General features: G+C 40.6%; 1 protein-coding gene across 9 annotated transcripts in view; it reads left to right on the forward strand.

The window, feature by feature from the left end:
* LRRC7 (leucine rich repeat containing 7) overlaps positions 1 to 19,897 on the forward strand; it is a 176,666-nt gene that overhangs the window by 139,842 nt on the left and 16,927 nt on the right. For 3 of the 9 annotated variants that reach the window (XM_027462559.3, XM_038182885.2, XM_038182893.2), the window contains exons 17-22: positions 402 to 602; positions 8,999 to 9,110; positions 9,342 to 9,522; positions 10,480 to 12,160; positions 13,880 to 14,029; positions 18,184 to 18,303. In XM_027462559.3, coding sequence (XP_027318360.1) covers positions 402 to 602; positions 8,999 to 9,110; positions 9,342 to 9,522; positions 10,480 to 12,160; positions 13,880 to 14,029; positions 18,184 to 18,303 — 2,445 coding nt within the window. Of the gene's footprint in view, positions 1 to 401; positions 603 to 6,923; positions 7,047 to 8,998; positions 9,111 to 9,341; positions 9,523 to 10,479; positions 12,161 to 13,879; positions 14,030 to 18,183; positions 18,304 to 19,897 lie in introns of all 9 variants that reach the window. The other 6 variants (XM_072041781.1, XM_038182890.2, XM_072041780.1 and 3 more) reach the window with 6 other exon arrangements.

The raw sequence follows: 19,897 nt of genomic DNA on the forward strand, positions 1-19,897 counted from the left end.
TCAGATTAATTCAGTACACTGAACATGGCTAAATTAATTCTTCATTTACACCAGTATCGTTTTGGAAAAGTGTGATTTAATATGTTAGTACTCTCAAGTCAAGTGTAGAATTAAAATACAATATTCTCACAGGGTGAAAGATAAGCTTATAGGGAAGCATTCCCATCCATTATTTTATGTCACTGAATTTCCATGATAGGTTTCCATAATGTAACTGAATGCAAATTTCAGTCCAAGAACTTAAAAATCCATGAAGGTAGCTATATGTAACAAATTGCCTCAAATAGATTAACTCAAAATTTGAGGAATTTGCACTTAGGCATAGTACTGTAACCATGGTTTTAGTTTGCATGCTGTTTTCATTTTGTATTTGTGCTTTAATTCTTTTTATGAATGTTCAGGTTGAAATAAATCTAAAACGTTATCCCACTCCATACCCGGAGGATTTAAAGAATATGGTAAAATCAGTTCAAAATCTGGTGGGCAAAACAAGCCATGGAGTACGGCCTGAGAACACAGCACCAACTGCGAACAGTGAACAAACTGTGAAAGAAAAGTATGAGCACAAGTGGCCCATGGCACCAAAGGAGATTTCAGTGGAGGTAATGTAAAAGGATCGTTGTTCCTTTCAATAGTTCAAGATGGGGTTTTAACATAACTCCCTCAAATTATATGCTACATCTGCTGTGAACTTCATACCTAAGAGTTTCTAGTTTAATTCTGTAAAGTAAGTCTAGTTTTATATTGAGTTGCTCTTTTTCTCAATACAACTAAGATTATCAGATTGAATTTTGGGTTTTAAATCTAGCTAAATCTGAATTTTTGTACTGATATACACCCGCACTTTCCTAAATTTTAATGATACAAGAGACTTGCATATTAGTGGGAGATTAGACCTGATCTTGATTTACACATCAGGCTTACATAAGTTTATCTCTGCACCAAATATGTAAATGACAAATCAGTTTGTTCTGTCTCACAATACTATGCCATTAGACTCTGCTTCTTCTATCCCATTAAATGTAATGCATAATACATCACAGAATCTCAGAACGTTAGGGAGTGGAAGGGACCTTGAAATACCATCTAGTCCAATCCCCCTTAGCCAATAAACCTTGCCAAAAGTTAATGAAGCCAACAGAAGTGATTCTTTGACTGCAGGGAACTTAAAATCAGTTGCCCCTGAACAGTACTTTTCAATGAGTTGCACAATCTAGCCCTTAATACTTTGGCCAAAAGTGGATCAGTATGCATAGCGACAAAGTTTTCTATTCTGACATAAATACAGTTAGTAAAAGATCAATTCCAAAGTACTGCACAGTCCTGTGCAAAGCTGTTTTTATTAGCTGAAGTTTGATCTCAGAGGATGTCTACTCATTGATACATTCATACTAATGACTTACTTTGTGTAGCCACACCTTATAAATAGCAGAAACCTCTTACTCTGACAGTATTTCTTGATAGTTTGTAAAATGCATGGACAGGCCTACAGGAATACCTCCATTCTTACAAATCTTTATGAAGTCCTAATACTCAAAAGAAATAAATGAGAAAAAAAAATCAAATTATCTTTTCACCCCTTTGTTCTTTAAATATTATGATAAGTTCACTGTCTTTGAAATATCCCTGGCTGGTTGGGTGTGGATGACTTTTTCTTCCTCAGTTTTCTGTATCCTTAACACAGATTGGCTGTTCACACTTATACAGCAGTCACTGTCTCTGCACTGTCAGTACTGTGTATTTTATTTAAAGATAAACCTTTTCATTTATTAAAAGAATATCTATTTTTGACTTACGATGGTTTCAGAAAACTTTCTTCAAATCTCAAATTAAGTTAAATCATTCATGTTTTTATCTAAAGGTGAAATCTTAAATTCTACCATTATTCTTTTTTACCAATTATACTCTATCTCACTGTGTAAATTTGGCCTTTTAACCAACTTATGTCTTGTGGCATGAGTATTGATGTGTTCTGATTTGTTGCTGAATACAATTTATTGTGCATCAACTTTGAACTTAAGTATTCTTAATAGGTTTCTGATGTTTTTAATTAACCATACTGAGACCACATGCATACTATCTGGAATCAGTATTGTCTGACAAAGCCATTGGGTGTTAGGTCTCATGGCTCTGGGGCTGGCAACACAGGGCTTCAGATACAGGTGGCGGTACTGGTTCTGCTGCTGTCACCCAAGAGGAGCCCCTTAGCAGGGAGTAATGTCCCAGCTAACAGCCATGGCAGAGTTCTGAGAGTATCCAAAGCCTAGCAAAGCCTCCGTTATTCGCCAGTATGTAGAATGCATGCTGAATTTTAATACAGAAGAAGATAAAGACAGATTTCTTGCATTTTATTATTTGATTAAAATGCATTCACTTTTGCAACTGGAAAATAATCATATCTGGTTTTTCTGTGAATGTACATGAACTGTTTAATCCAAGAGTATCAAAATATATGTTTTATAAAAATAGTTGAATTGCTAAAGACCCTGCAGTAATTCCTGAAGCGCAATTAAATAGTGTGATTGCAATTTCCTAGTTGATTTTCTACCACAAGCAACTGATGTGAGTCCATGAGCTATTTCCATCATACCAATAGAAACATATTTTTCATCTTCCTTTTTTACAAGGGTGAAGATGGTAGACTTTTTCCAGATTTTAGATTCCCTAGTACTTATTCAAGACTAGTAGCACAGCTATCTCATCAAATAAAGAAAACAAAACAAAAAAAGCATTCCTGTCATTCAGGCAAATAACATTGCTGGAAAGCTTTTATGGCAATAAAGCAAGATCATGTACACATTTTCCTCTCTTTGGCTTCCTGTATAAAGATAAAAAAGAGGTATGAGAAACTGTAGAAAAATTATGAATTATTTGTGAATAACATTAGCATGATTTCAGTTGTAACACGTTAAATAAAACATAATTAAGCTCCATTTGCTTTTCAGATAATTAGGAGACATGATCTCAAGCCTCAAGTTAAAATACAGTTTGAAAATGCAGGTGTGTTCTGCTATAGATTTAGACTGAAGACAGTTTTCTTATAACAAGGTAATTTAATTTCAGATGCAGTGCTCACTTTTTCATCTTCAGAAGCCAGATAAGCTGGTTTCTTTTCTGATCTCTCTTGGGTTCTCTTGCAATTAATTCACACACGTGTCTTCACAGAATTGCTCCTAAATAATTAAAAGGAGAATCTGAGATGAGTAATAAGCTACATTTCAAAACCTCTGTATTATCCTCCACCTTTGGTAATAATAAACAATTTCTTAATTAATCACCATTTAAAATAAACCTTTTTGTTGTCCTATGTCATTGTGAAAGATGTGCATTTTAGACAAAAAGAAGGTTGGGATAACTTAGTGCATTTTGTACCCTTTCCATGAGCATCACTGAGAAATACCACAAATAGGCAACTGAGATCTTTAGTTAATATTCTTGATATGTATGGACTGAGAAAATCATCTGAAAGAGTTCTGTATAACTGTCAGCTTTGTGTTTAAATAAATAAATAAATAAATAAATAACATTTTCCAGTCCATCATGCAACATTCCATCCTTTGTGTTAATTCCTAGCAGGTTCATTAGTACTGTGTAAAAAGGAGAGATTGTTGTCTTCTGAGTAATCTGCTCCAGATGCTGGTGCTGGTACTAGTGCTAACAGCCAGAAAAATACTGCCTCAGCTGCATCGGCTCTTCTGAGACCTTTATCTCATCTCAATCAAAATAAGACTGTAATCCTTTCAACTTCTTAGTTCATTACTTGCATGGGTTTGGGTTGTTTTGGAGGAATGGGGGCTGAGAGGGAGAAAGGTGTTCTTTTTGTTCTGTTTTTAGTGAAAGTTTTAGAGACTGTCTAAAAGATCATCTTGCCTTTCCAAGAGAATTTGCACAGTTTTGTTTTCCCTAGGCTGCCTGGCTTCAATTGATTCAATTGATGCGTCTCTTTTGGGAACCGTTTTCCCTTAATGAGATGCACAACGGCAGTCTCTCTTGACTGGGAGGGAAATATGTCCTAAAGGTTTTCAGTCTGTGTCTGCTTTAAGGCCATAGCACGATAAGCTCTTTGCAGCAGAATTACCTATATTTAATCAGCAGGCAGAAACATCTTCATTATAGAGTTTTGCCATATGGTTTCTCCATAGTACAAAGGATGTTTATTGAGGTTATGACCTCAGTGACTTCTTGTCAAAGGAGAAGGGAAGTAATGCTTTCCTGTTCTGGACATTTGGCTTACAAGAGACTTTTCTCCACATAAGATGTCAAATGTCCGTTTTGAGTTACTTTGACTTCTGCCTGACCTTATCTTTGTGTCTGGATTGGAGAGGCATTATTCAGCACTGTCTCCAAGATAAAGCCCACCTTCCATAAAATCAGTCCAAGGTATCAGTGGACCCACTGAGGCTGCTGCTCTGCCTGGCCCCACTTGCGTGAGGACCTGGGAGATGCAGTATCACACGTCTGGACGTGGCACCCTGTACAAGCTCATATACGAAGGGCCTGTAGGCCTGGATTATGTCTGATGGGCCATAAAAAGTCTCTTTTTCAAGAGACCTGAGAATGTCTCTGTTCACCCCAGTGAAATATATGCAATTGGGTACGTATCCATCTAGACCAAGTGTGGCAGAAGCTCTTTTCCTCCAGAGATGGGAGAGCACAGGGAGTGCAATTCGGATATTAGGGTGTTGTAACTCAGAGCACTACTGGGCCTTCTGTCCTCACACTGAAGACTATGTACAGAACTGGGCAAGACCATCTCCGTGGGTTATAACTTAGGATGACGTTATAGGGTTTCCCATCCTCTGCAGTACATGACAAACAATTACTTGGATAAGAATCTGCAGCTTATCTTTCCAGAGTTCTGACCGTGTCAGCAAACAAGCTCAGCCATTTGAAATAAAACTATTGGAAATTGAAGTTTTCACAATAAATGCATCTCTGTAGACTTTGACTTCTTAGGTCGTAGCAAATTCTGGTCAGTGCCTGGGTGCATCTGATGGGCTGTACTTCTGATCACCTAACAGGCAAGGTTAAAGTGTGCATTCCTCCAAGTGCTTGCCAGTCCCCAGGACTGCAAAGCAGAAAGGCATGGCAGAAACAGCCCTACCTGCCCAGAACAATTTATTTTCCAGGATCCACTCCGTCTTTCTGCGTGGAGCCCAAACACTATCCCAGTCTGTTCCTCAAGTACTTGTGTCACCAAAGCAGCAAGTTTGTGTCTCCTTTTAAAGCCATGCTGTATGTCTGGGAATGCCTGCTGGAGCTGAAAAGGGGCGAGCTCACTGCGTCAATGCTCTAACAGTGTGCTGGCTGCTGTACCCCCCTGCAGGCAGGACGTGTTTTGGGGTTCCTTCATTCTCCCACCTTCAGATTCCAGATCCACATTCAGCAGTTCTCATCCCACAAGTTCAGTTCTTTAGTAGGACTTATACCTCGTCTTTACACCCTGTACACACAGACAGCCTTCAGAGCTAATGGCCACTGAAATGGCCTTCCTGGAAGCAGCCTCTGCAGGCAGAAGAGTGGGAGAGTTGTGGGAGCAGGTGGAAGACCCTGCACTCCACATCCTTCTGGGATAATGCCATGTTTTGGGTGACTCTCAGTGCATTTCTGGATTAGTGACTGAATTTTATTTAGGTCAATCTGGTCATTGCTATTTTAGCAACATATTCAGAACTGTGACTGATTTTCACACGCAGCTTCAGGAAGTCTGCACTTTGTGATCTTATCAGGAGAAGACTTTTTAGTGGGACTTTGAAGCTGTCCACAAGCAGGGCTGAGAGATAGAAGAACTGCCATTTTATGTGCAGAGTCTGTGACATGGCGAGTGGCTCAGCGAGGCTTTTTTTCTAAGCCTGCACTTCTAGACCTAACTGTGACTCTGGGGAAAATATCTATGCCTCAGTCTCACTTGTATCTAGAGATATTCTGATATCTATCTGGTTACATTTGTTGCTACATTTTCTGTGATCTTCTTTAGTCCCTCATTAAAATTTTAGTAAAATATGGACCAAGTAATATTAGCCTGAATCTGTTTATTTGTCTTTGCTTCTTGATTTCTTTATAGCCAGCTTGTCATTTTTCAGATTGCCCTCGCCTACTCCAGTTCAGAAGTGCTGCCAGCCCTCTACGTATATTTAATTGTTCTTTTGGAGTAGATCCATCCTTAATGGTCCTCCATGCCTTTGCCCTATGCATGATGCATCTGCACTGAGCCCGGGTCTTTCTATTCTTTTTCTGTTCTTTGCAAACAGACTCTCAGAATTAGGTTATTTTGAAAATCACAGCTCTCTAGATTTTAATTTGATGTTTTTGTGTTGTCAGCATGAATAATTGCCAATATTTCTCTTTCCCAGTTATTTTACTGGGGTTTACCATGTATTTTCTCTTGGGAAACAGCTCAACATACTTTTCTTTCCTCTGCCTGTATCTTTCTGTGGTTACTCTTCAGGAATAGGTTCTCAGAAAACACAATTACGTCTATTTCTTTTCTTTGCTCTTGCAAGTGGTCCTATTAATAATACTTTTTTTTTTTTTTTTCTTTTTCTTTTAGTGCCCATTTTGTTCTTGGGCTTCTAAGAAAAAGGGTGCTGTTAAGCAGAGTAAAAGTAAACGGAATATGCTTTTCTTTTTTTTACATCTTTCACTTTTTCATTGTATGTTCAGAAGTGCCAGACTAATCCTTTCAAAAGTGTATAGATTATTGTTGGAATAGCTAGACTAGATGCTAAAGTAAGTTAAAGAAAGAAGGAAAGAAAGAAAGAAGGAATAGCAGAAAACTTCATGAAATCATGCAACTAAAATAAAAACCTGTGCTCACCATTATGTCAAATATGGAACTGCTGGTTCTTCTTATCTTACAGCAAGTAGTTTTATTTTAAGCTTATAACTTTTAAAAGTTTCATGGCACAATATTGGGATTCTAGGTGCAAGATAGAGAAAGTAAAGAGTTCCATAAGAGTCACCTGTCTGATACAGACAACACTCATAAATCGACTCTGGAAATCCCAGACAGGAAGGAGAAAGAAGAGCATACAAAAAGCTCAGAGGTACAAACAAAACAAAACAAAAACATTTGAAGCATACACTATGCTTCAAAAGTGGGGAATTTCACGTTCTGTGAATGCTATGCACTTTGTTATTTTTCAAAAATGGTTTTGCATGATAAGTTTGCTACACTGCAGTAGAAATGATTGTGTTACACTGAAAAAATGCTATTGCACTATTGCTCACTTTAAGTTGTATGTACATCAATACCGTTATGTGAGAAATATCATACACCACAAGGGAGCTCTGGGTATCAAAGTGTTTTAAAGTCTTGAATATATTACATCATGTAAGAGTCAGAATGTGGCTGCGTTTACTTAAAAGTTATCATTGACAGGGTTAATTAAATGGGCTGTGAAGATGTCTGTTCTTTGCTATTTTGGTATGGTGCTACCTCCAGTAGTACACCAAAGGTAGAAGGATTAAAATATCTGTTTCTTAAATACAATTATGCTCTTCAAGGATAAATCACACGGCAAATGCTTTAACAAATATTTGTTTCCACTGTTATTTCAAAAGTAGTTAATGGAGCTACACCTCACAAAGGTTTCACCCTATGAGTAAAATCAAAAAAGTTTTAAAATGTAGAATTTTACATTTTGATAATGTATTTTTGGTTTTGGTACTCCATTTTTAGTTGTTTCTCTAAATGTTTAATTCTTAATTGTTTCTCTTCCTTGATTGACTTCTCTCTGCAAAGCCATATGACCCATAATTGTTGGAGTACCATTAACAACATAATGTCAGGGTACAGAAATCCTCATTTTGTCTCCATTAGGGAAAGTTTCTTCCTAAATATGTTTCCCCTAACTATTCCCTTCCTAATTTTTGCTACTAATTATGGATTTTCTCCTAGTACCTGTCTGACACATCCTCTTTTTTACTAGATACCCTCCTTCCCCAGCTTCCATTCTCTTTACAAAAATCACAGCTCATCCTCCTGCTTCCAAGACAATGTGTTTCTCTTGCCCCTTCCCACAAGGATCTTCATCGGTGTTAGTTAGCACGACCATCCGGTCTTGCTGTGCCCATCTCCATCAGTTCTCTCTCTGGGATGTTCCCCTGAGCCCATGCACTAACACCCCCAGCATGTGTTTCCTGTGTTGCCCATCTTTCCTGAGAGCTGGGTTACCTCTGTCATTCCTCCAGTTAGGGTCTTCCCCTACCCTGTCTCCCCATGTCACCTATCTTTGGGTGTAGCATCTCTCTTATTTCTGAACTTTTTTTCCAGTGATGGCATAAGAAATGGTACAGATTGATTATTTGTGTCTTTGTTCCCTTCTTCTAGCTATCCTATGAGCTCAATTTAAAAAGCCTTAATTTAAAATGTCTCTTTCTAAGACCACTTTCTTTCCACTTTTCAACTCATGTTATTTTCAGTTTGTATCCTATTGCTGACTAGAACAGCAAAACAATTGTGCAGGAAGTCTTAGAATGTCAAGATTTGCTAAACTCTCTATGAGAAGTTTTTGAAATCTGAATCATTTTAATTTAGCAGAAAACTCTTTAGAGACAAAGTAATTGAATTAAATATAGCTATAAGGAGAGCTGAATCTGTGGAAAGACTTGTGCCATGAATGAATGAGGAACAGTTATTCCTGAAATAATAAGTAAATATTTATTCAAAAATTTTATTTATTTCTGCTGGCAGCTTGCATTTTTTGTGACCTTTGCCTGATCAAAAATGTTTACACGGCCTTGATGTATCTCACGAGCTCCATCTGTTTTGTACACATTTTCAGAATGAACACATCACCATAATTTTACAAGTATTTTTGTAGAACTAATTAGAAATTTCAGCTGACAAATCATCATAATTAGACAATCTCTGCCCGTATGGTGGGGTTTCGGTGTGTTGTCACATTGATGAAAAGAAGGCTTCGAAATGTTTGCTCGTTGCAGTTTGAAGTGGTTTCTGTTTCCTGTGTTTACTCTACATTATTGTATTCCTCAGGATGCCTTTGGACATCCTGCCAGTGAGATGAGGATAGGTGAACTTCGTCCTTCCATACCAGAGACTCCGTTGTACCCACCCAAGCTTGTTCTTCTGGGTAAAGAGAAGAAAGGTACTAACTTGACTTACAGCCTGCTAGATGGAAGCATATGTAATGCGCATAGATAGATGTGTTATTTAACGTATTCTGCACTTCACTGATTTTAAAACATATTGTGTATGTATTTGTGCACACACACACACATACATGTATATATGTATAGTATCTATTTGAAAATGCATTTTTCTGGAGTTTAGTTTCCATACACCACCTCCTGAAAACATGTGCTGTGTTTTGTTTCAGAGTCGACAGATGAGTCTGAAGCAGATAAGATCCATTGTCTGAATAACAGCGTTTCCTCAGGCACTTACTCAGACTATTCCCCTTCCCAGGCTTCCTCAGGGTCCTCCAATGCGCATGTTAAAATGGGGTCCTTGCAGACAACAGCTAAAGATGCAGTGAATAACTCTTTGTGGGGAAACAGGTGTGATCCTCTTTCTCTAACACAGCTTCCAACTGCTTTTTGTCTTATGTTGCTGTACTCATTCAAAGTAATCGTGTACTGTCTGTAAAGATATTCAGATCAAAATCATAACATTTTACCCCAATTATCCTGAGGTGTACATAGCCATACATGGCCCAGGCTGTGCACCCATGGCCACCCATTCATACTCTATAAATGTCAGTAATTCTACAGCTCTCTTTTCAACCATGTGCTATAGCCATGCATTAAAAGTGCCTAGTAATTGAGCTGCAATTATTCTGTTCTGTGTGGTCCTGAGCTGCAGCCGGCTATAGTTTAGTGTAGCTAACAGAGTGCATGTGTCTCATATTCATGCTGTCCTGAGCATCACTCTGCCCTGGACCTCCAATTGCAATACAGTTCATTGAAAGTTGTAATCTGCACTGACCATCAGCAGCCTGAAAGCACCCTTGTACCATACATGGAACTCTCTGCCCTGTCTGTTCCTGCTGTAAGTCACGTAAATGTAGCTCTGTCTTAAGAAATGCACAGGCTCTTCCCCATTAATAGAGGCTGGAGCCTGCTTACTGGCGATGCATAGCATCTTGGTGGTGAGAAGATGCACAAGCTGCATCTGTCAGCTTTGTTTTTAAAAAAATAAATAAATTGCAATTCATAGAAGGTTATTTTTACAGTAAAAAAACATGTTCAGCTGGATTTATATATGAACTTGGTGTTGAGCCATCCAGGACTTTTGACTCGCTTCTTATTTTCTCTGTGTGCATACCTGAAGCATCTGTGCTCCAGTGCAATGAACTGCTGCAGACACTCATGCCAGTTCAGTGACATAAGTGCCCATCACAAAGCCTGAATATGGGCGGGAGAATATTAAATTGCTTCATAAATTTGTTTTTCTGTTGACTGTTTCTGTGCTCTAATAGAGAGCATTTTACCTTATTTAATTTTGCTTTATTTCAGCAGGCTGGTGCAGTCATTTCCACAGCCCCTTGAAACAAAGCCATTACTGAGCCAGCGGGAATCTGCTCCGGCAGGAAACCTGCCACAGCGCAACGACAGGCGTCCCCTGAGCGACACCTTCACCGACAGCTGGAATGATAGCTCGCACTACGATAACACCGGCTTCGTTGCAGAGGAGAGCACGGTGGAGAACCCGAGCGCTAACCCTCTCCTAAGCACGAAATCTAGAAGCACATCTGCGCACGGGCGCAGGCCGTTAATCAGACAAGACAGGATAGTTGGCATTCCTCTGGAGCTGGAGCAGCCGACGCTCAGAAACACACACGAATCTGAAGTGCCTCCTCCCAATCCTTGGCAAAATTGGACCAGAACCCCTAGTCCTTTTGAAGACAGGACAGCTTTTCCTTCCAAACTGGAAAACACCCCCACCACCAGCCCTTTGCCTGAGCGGAAAGATCATATCAAAGAGTCTCCTGAATTATCTAGCACTTTCACTCCAGGAATAGCATGGGAATATCACGATTCAAATGCTAACAGAAGTCTCACAAATGTCTTTTCACATATTCACTGTCGCCCAGACCCTTCTAAAAGTGTTATTTCGATCAGCAAGAGCACAGAAAGGCTGTCTCCAATGATGAGGGATTTAAAAACTAACAAATTTAAGAAGTCACAGAGTATCGATGAGATAGACATTGGAACGTACAAAGTTTATAATATACCTTTAGAAAACTATGCATCTGGTAATGATACTGTAGGAGCCCACGAGAGGGTGGACAAGCTCCTGGGCCCGGAGCACGGCATGCTGAGCATGTCCCGCAGCCAGTCGGTCCCCATGCTGGATGACGAGCTGCTGACCTACGGCAGCGTCAAGGTGCAGCCACAGCAGAAGTCGTCCGTGACAAAGAAGGTCTACCAGTTTGACCAAAGCTTCAACCCGCAGGGAGCAGTGGAGGTCACAGCCGAGAAGAGGTTACCACCACCTTTCCAGCTCAACCCCGAGTACATTCCCCAGCAGAGTAAAAATCTGCCCCAGGAGCTGGTCAGCCCGAGGGCATACCGCGGCTACCCCCCTGTGGAGCACATGTTCTCCTTCTCCCAGCCGTCGGTCAACGAGGAGGCCGTCAGTGCCCCCTTTGTGAGCCAGGGCTCTCGGCCGGGCTTCTTGAGGAGAGCGGATTCGTTGGCCAGTTCCACCGAGATGTCTATGTTCAGGAGGGTCAGTGAGCCCCATGAGCTGCCCCCAGGCGATAGGTATGGCAGGCCTCCGTACCGAGGAGCTGTGGAGCGCCAAAGCAGCATCTCGGTCTCCGAGTCTCAGTTCCTCAAGAGGAACGGCAGGTACGAAGACGAGCATCCTTCCTACCAAGAAGTGAAAGCCCAGACTGGCAGCTTTCCTGTTAAAAACCTTACACAAAGGAGGCCGTTGTCTGCAAGAAGCTACAGTACAGAGAGTTACGGTACCTCTCAAACCAGGCCAGTTTCAGCGAGGCCTACAATGGCAGCTCTGCTGGAAAAGATACCGTCAGACTATAACTTGGGTAACTATGGCGACAAGCCTTCCGATAACAGTGATATAAAGACAAGGCCTACCCCTGTGAAGGGAAATGAGAGCTGTGCTAAAATGCCTGCTGACTGGAGACAACAGCTACTTAGACATATAGAAGCTAGAAGGTTAGACAGGGTATGTTTGGCATTTCTCTGCAATTAATGCCTTTAGTTGTGTGTTTTGGTATTTCAAACTATTTGCACGTACAGTGGTAACCACCAGAATTCCCAGTAATGAAATTCCTGCATTGGGGTCAGAGGAACCGGCCTGCAAAGGTGTCTGTGGGTGCACAAAGCAGCTGGAGTGAGGCATTCCCGGGCAGAGGCTGGCACACGGCCTCCGCGTGGGTATTGCACCGTGGCACACGGCGCTTATTCAGTGCCTGTTGCAGCACTGTCTGAAGTAAAAAAAATAATAATAATAAAAATAAAAATCTCTCCTTATCAGCAGATGTGAACATGCTACTGAAGTCCACCACTTCAGTAATGATTTGAGAGCATTAGAAGATGCTGGATACATCTTTGCAGAAAAACAAAATAAATGAAAAAATCGCAGATAAAAAGGTTTTTTTAAAAAAGTGTTTTAGCTTTCGTATTATTGTTAGTGGAGGGGATCTAAAGCTCTCAGCACTGAGAAATATTACTATATATATATTGCCACTGTTTCTAACAAGGAATATGATTATTACTCCTTTTAGCAGTAGAAAGTTATGCTTATTTAACCTCAAAACATAAATACAAAACATAATACAAGTACTACAGTGCATGATTTCTATAATGATTTTGACTATTTAATGGCCTACTTCATGAATCTGGATTTACTTCATAATCTGAAGTGATTGTGAAAAGTTACCGTGGTCTAATGCGTAAGTTAGTTGCAAACTGTGTCCGTATACGTATTTTATGCTAGATATTCATGCGTTTGGTGTGAATATATTTATAATACTTCCCAATTGCTCGACGTGATGCATACTAAAATAACATTAAGGATCAAATGGGTAAACTTTACAAATTGGCTTGAAGGCTGAAGCTTTTTCCTTACTTCAGCTAGTTTCCTTGAGTTATGTGAAACTGGTGGGAATATGCGTAATATCTAACCAAAATAGAGCAGACCAAGTAGAGAGGTTTCTGGTGGAAACACTTCCCAGATGTTTTGGAAACATCTTTACATGTAGTTTGCAATGTGTATATGCCTAAGAAATATTTTGATTCGTGGAAAGCTGACACTGGTGGTTAAATCAAGTTCCCAGTGATCTCTGCAGAGGCAGAGAGCCGGCCTCCAGCTGTTTGCGGCACAGACCAGCAAAACTCCACAAAGTTGGGTTAACTGGTGTGGGGGCTACCCAGGGAATGAATGCCCAGGCTCTGCCTTGCAAAAGCCTCGCGCTGCTGTGCCACGCCACGCCTGGGGGCTTGCCCCAGAGGACCTGGGAGCTCCCACAGAATGTTCACAGGGATGTAGGGTCCTGGTGCAGAGGGTTTGTTCTCTGACATTGGTACTCCTTTACTAGATATGTTTTCTGGCCCTTCTGTGGTTGTGCAGGCATACCAAAATTTGGCCATATTTGCAAAATAAAGACTTGTACCATGTTATATGCTGCAGTTTTCAGAATACAGATAACAACATATTTCATCTGCTGTCAGCGTTGAAGTCTTTTATGGTATCCATTTTATGTATAACTAGCAATGTATTTGCTTCCGTGTGACTCAGTGCATGCATCAAAAAGCTATTTATTTCTTGGTACTGTTTGTTTGCTTAAACTAAAACTTTGTGAAATTAACCATATATGTGTGATACTTGATTCAAGGAGCATGTGTGTTCATATCCTGTCACGTGGTTGTTTCCTCTACTCAGACCGCTGCTTACAAACACAACACAGTTAGCCTTGGCATGCTGCACTCTGGAGGGTTTTCAGCAATGCATGCCGGCAGAAGCATGACTTTAAACTTGCAGACTAAATCTAAATTTGAAAACCAAATGCTTCAAGAGCTACCTCTACCGAAAGTAAGTATGGGATAGCCAGCATATACCAGCATTTCGAAATAAATTAATAATACTCCTTGCTTTTTCCTGGTTTAGCTTTTGCCTATAGTTCATGCTTATACTATACACAATCCAAAAAGCAAAGATGATAGTAACACAGTTTTCCTGGAATCTTTTAAGAATCTTGCTTTTTGGATTAAGTAGCTCACATGGCTGTCATTACTGCTTTCTGCTCTTGTGTTAGATTGATGCAATCATTATATTTTGTAAATGACTTAATCTGTGCATAGAAATGAAGAACATGTTTTGTTTTTTTACTGTTTTATCTTAAAAAAAAAAAAAAGGAAAAAGAAAAAGAAAAAGAAAAATTGATGTAGAGATGTTTGACATGCAGTTAAATAGTCTCCAGGAGATGGACATTTTAACATTTGAACATTAACTGAGTATGCTGTAATAGCTGATACATTACGAGTAGGTGCCTAGCACACTTAAACTAATGTTAAACTTTTGTTTGGAGGACTGCCCATAGAAATATTTTTCTTCAACATTTTTTTTCAATTTGTGAGCAATGGATGATTTATTGATGATTAGCACATATATACACGATTATACACAAGCAAATGTTTGGTAGGAAAAGCACACACAGCAGGCCAGAGAGGGACACTGCTGAAGTATCTGCATATCAGGGAGGAGATGCTGAGCCCATACTCCCTGTTGTGTGTGGCCATGCTGGAGTGGCAGCATCAGCCAGGTGCCATGCGTGTGCTGTGGGGACAGTGCTTAAGGCCAGTGGCACCACGGCAGTGCTAGAAGCAGCACAGCGAGCACCGCTCTGTGCCGTACTGCATTAGCAGCAGTAGCTGTTGGTACAAATTAGCTGCATCTCTGTAAGTAATTAAATGGTCACAGAGCATGGATCCAGGCACTGAAATGCCATCATCTGTGCTGCTAATTGCCGGGCTGGCCGCGGGCACGTTTGGCCTGAGCCAGCTGGTGCTGTGCCAGGCACTGCCTGGCCAGGGTGAGTTCCCAAAGGAGGTTTCAGTGCCCAGTGTAAGAGTTGAGATCTAACCCTGCGTACAAGAGTAAGAGAATTTAGGGGCAGCAGCACAACCAGATTGCGCTTGCTGGCCGGAGGGCAGGCAGCAGTATTTCTGAGCTAATGCAGGTATACACAGCACACTGGATTTATTTTCAACAAAATTGTGATAGTTTAACAACGTGCACACACACTACACATAGATCACTGTTGGGTTTCTCCTGCTGTAACTTTCCATACTCTGTTATCTTCATTTGCAGCTCCCATTCAGCTGTCCCTGGACTGAAGTCCAAGTGTTAGTGTGTGCTTCTCCGTTGTTGTTCAGTTAATGACATCTAGGTCAAATCTTAGCCGTAGCTGTGTGTTTGTTTGGACGTAGACAGCTTCCCAGTGTTGGTCATGTTGTTTTTTTCTTTCAAAGAATTTGTTTGTCTATTTGGGTGTATAGGAATTCTTGTCACAAGTCCTTGAAAGGTGGTAATTTAACAGTAGCTCCAAATGGTGGGAGTATTTTTGTACATACATTTAAGAATAAGATCTTACATACTTGACAATTTTAAAGTATAAATGAATATGGATATTAAAATATGGATATATGAGGAACTTCATGAAAATGGTTAGGGCATGAAACTTCATGAAACTGGACATGTTTTGGTGTGGCCTTATGTGAATTATTCTGCTTTATATTTCACCGGCATTTCATTGCTACATATCCATACAAAATATGGTGCCGAAATGCATGAAGGGGGTGTATTCTCTTACTGTACTGTTTGGGAAGTGGGGTAAAACTATTGCTGAACTTTGAATGTTCATTGTTGATCAGTTTTATTCCTTCACATGTTCTAAAACATTTTGCATTTCTCAATGAATCCAGGCCACAGCAGCTTCAAATTTACCTCTTCCTCCTCTTTCTTGTGGCCTCGATTCAGGAGAGTAATGAGTGGGGTCTAGTTGTCCAGTGGAAGATCAGGAAATCAAGTATATGAATTGCCTAAACTGGGAAAGTCTATTACATTGAGTCTATTGCATGTATAAAATGTTAAACTGCTGCTTTTCTTTATTTACCTAAACATAAAAAGCACATAGTTTTTACTGGTTTGCAGTCCATCCAAGCTCTGTAAATGAATGATATAACAAGTAAATGAATTTGTTTTACTGCAGAAAATGAAAATGAAATCTTATCACAGAACTTTCCTTTTTCTTCAGAAAGCATCCTCTATATTTTTTCCTTTTTGAGTGTTAACTCACCTCTGCAGATTAGTCAGTCGCTTATCAAAAAGACGCAGCATTGTCTGCAGTAACAAAAGAACCACTTTTCAGAAGATTGCTTTGAATTGTTGGCATCTGTGTCACAATTCTTTTAAAAGTTTGCGGTTTGGTGCATTTCAGTCTCAGAAGTGTACGGCACCCCCTCCCTTCATGAATAATCAGCGTATTCCCATACATCACTTAGGAGAAAAACCACAAGTGCCAGTAGGAAGCTGCCTCCGCACAATCCCCCGGTGGCTGTGTGGCTGCGGGCATCGATTCTTCATCAATTCTTCTCGCAGGGAGGTGACCACATTTCCAGCCCAGCCTTGGGCATCTCGCTGTGTGGTGGGTCTGGAAGGCTGACTCATGGCACACAGATGATGTCCTTTCTTTTTCCTTTCTTTTCCTTTGTTTTTCATTACTCCTCAGAGCACGGATTTTTGCAATGGTACCTCTTCGTTTTAGAACTTTGCTGCCTGGCTCTCAGCTGATGTGTCCCCTTTGGGTGAGGACATAGGGTCGAGCAGCAAACAGGGCAGAGAGGCTGATCCAGGGCTTTATGTAGGCACCAAGTCCCTCCCTGGCCCCTGCTCAGGCATCCCTTCTTTCAAATTCATTTGTCCCTATGTTGCCGAGCTCTGGGCCCACATTAGCCAACATTAAAGGAGATTTGTGCTGCCAGAGAGCGGCAGCACTGCAGTGTCAGGCACTAGGACAGGGTCTGTGAGGGGTCACCAGTGGAAAAAGTGCTGAGGTTGGTCTCGTTTTTCCCTTTTTAGTATGTGCAAAGAGAGCTCTAAGGGGAGGTCTTGTGCTTTCAGCAGGGGAAATGTTTGCAGCATTTTAATACGAGGAAAATCACATCTTTCCTGATTTTTTTCTGGAGGACTTCTTGAATGATGAGAGAATTATGATGTCAGATTTCTTGCCTTTTTAAATAATGATTAAAATCAAGGGTGATTTTTTTGTAATATGAATAATAATGTAGATAATATTAATGTAATAATGTATAATGTAATATGCTGTCAGTGGTAATGTAATGTTGGTATTTTGGAAGGTCTGACACAAAAAGTCATATCCACATTAGGAAAATTTCCAGCTATTGTGAAGAAATAGAGACAGATAACAGAAAAGCTGGATGGGACAGCAAAGGTATACATGCCCTGAAAAGTACTGAAAACAGGAGCAGAGTAAGGAGTGAAAAAGTGATGAGAACCATGACTGAAGGAGAGAAAAGTGGAAAAGAAAAAAGTATTGAGATCATTTAGGAAACTTTCCATGTGTGTTATGTCCATTCATATTCAGGAAGAGTTTAACTACTGGTTGTCGTGCATGTGATGTCCTGCTAACCTAAAACAAAGCCAGCACATCCTAGAGAAGTCTGTGAGCAGTGTACAACAGGCAGAGTTACTCAGAGCTCCCTCTGCCTGGGGCACGGTACTCACAGGTCCAATATTGCCGCTATGGGGAATATGTTTTTAAGAAAATACGAGCATATAATTTAATCTTCGTGGCAAGTACTCAGTAAAATGTTATTGATACTTGAATGACCTGTTAGAAACTTTTCATTCAAAAAATTAATGGCAGACTGCAGTTTAAATACGCGGCTTCACCAAAATTTACTTTCCTGAAATAAGGAACTACGTTAAATTATTTTTCTCTTTTCTCTCATCATTCATCATGCTCATTATTTCCACTGTATATCTCTCGAGATCTCTAACTTGCAGAGACCCACTGTGATTACGTGTTAATGAAATGCCCTAGGAACTGGAGGCTTTCCATTTAGCAATAGCGTGCGGCAGTTTAACGGGGTTGATGACTGAAATAAGCATGGGGAGAGAATTTTTGCCAGTGACTAAAGGCTGCCCTACCGTTTCTGCAACAGACCCCGTCGCAACAGAGCAGCATCCTGGACAACGGGCAGGACGAGGTGCCTGTGAGTGGCCAGTGGAACCCCTACCCGCTGGGGCGGCGGGACGTGCCCCCCGACACCGTCACCAAGAAGGTAGGTGGCACGAGCAGAGCGGCTGCACGGCTGCGGTTCCCTTCCCTTCCTGGGGAATCCATGGAAGGAGGAGCACGGGGCAACGGGGACAGGTTTGGGGGACGCTTGGTTTTGTCTCAAAGTTTGAAGGAACAATTGCTATGAATTAAGGACGTTTTCATTCCTGCTACCTGCTTTTTTGTGTTTATTTATGCAGATGGTAGCAGTACGTCTCTAGTGCGTGAAGCGGGCACAGTGGTTCAGCAGGAGTATTCCTGCATGTAGCAGGCAGCCATCAGCCCCCTCTTGTCCTCCAAATATGCCATTTAAATTCTTAATTCTTTGTTTGAATTAAATTATTGAGTTCATGGGAAAAAAAAAAAAAAAAAAGTGCTGAGATGGGGAGCAGCTCACTGTCCAGATTGTTACAGACGTTTTAGCAGAGACATCCTGAGCACACACCATTTGCTGATAAACTAGAAAGGTGTCTAATTCCTAGTACCTCGTGGCAGTAAATGGCACAGTGTTGGGATCCGGCCAGTTCCTGGGAAAACACTGGCTGCTGTCTCCCAGCTCGACTTGGCTCTGTTCATTGGCTGAGAAACTGCCTTTTTTAGACATTATCATCATAAAGCTGCAGAATAAAGGATCTTGACAAAGTGAACTGTTTGCAATCAGCTTTAGAAGGTGGAGCTGCACGTGGAAGCAATGATAATTCCACTGATTGTTAACTGGATGGAGATGGGTCCTGCTCATTGACAAGTAAAGTCTTATGAGTCATAATGTGCACATTGATCATTTCTGCAGTGTAATTAACTGTCAGCACTGATGAAGCAAATATTTCCCTACTGCCTTCACATCTATTTATCCAAGACAGTTTCAGCAGCACGAGCCCTTGCCTTTACAAAAAAAAAAAGTAGTGATGAGATAGTTTGCACGCATGCAGGAGGGTTGCTTAAAGATGGGAGCTGTGAGCTGTTGTACCTAGAGCAGCCCAGAGGCTCCACCCGAGGTGCAGGAGGGTAAAGAAAGAGGACGGTGCCTTGGCATTGTTCACTGGAATTGTCTGACAGCCAAGATGTTCAAAGGGTTTCTTTATCCTCTGGTATGCAAGAAACCCAGATAAGATATTTAAGAGGAGTTACTCCTTATCTTCATGAACATATTGGGATAAAGCCTGCACGTATCCATTCACACAATCTAATACAAGTCCATGTCTTTCATTTGTGCATCATCAGTGGTACTATAATAAGAAACTGCAGATTGTGTTTCATTCTGAATATTTCAGAGTCTTGCTGCTCAGATGTGGTAAGTACAAACATTGCATAACTGTCCTGAAATCTGCTTAACTCAGTGGAGCAATCCATTGTTACATCCGCTGTCAGCTACTTTAATTATACTGTAAATATTGGACACTGAGCTGAAAATAATTAACTTTTGTGGTGGATGTTAAATAAAGTACAGAATACAAATGAAATCAGGGGGAACAGTCTGCATAGTAAAGTTTCTTTCTGCAGAATAAATAATTGCCATTTCTAAGAAAAGGATTTGTTTTCAGCTTATCCACCTCCAGCAAGAGCCACAGTATGAATACACACCAAATCACAATATGATC

This window comes from Anas platyrhynchos, chromosome 8 (assembly GCF_047663525.1).
Source record: "Anas platyrhynchos isolate ZD024472 breed Pekin duck chromosome 8, IASCAAS_PekinDuck_T2T, whole genome shotgun sequence".
In the NCBI taxonomy this organism is placed as follows: domain Eukaryota; kingdom Metazoa; phylum Chordata; class Aves; order Anseriformes; family Anatidae; genus Anas; species Anas platyrhynchos.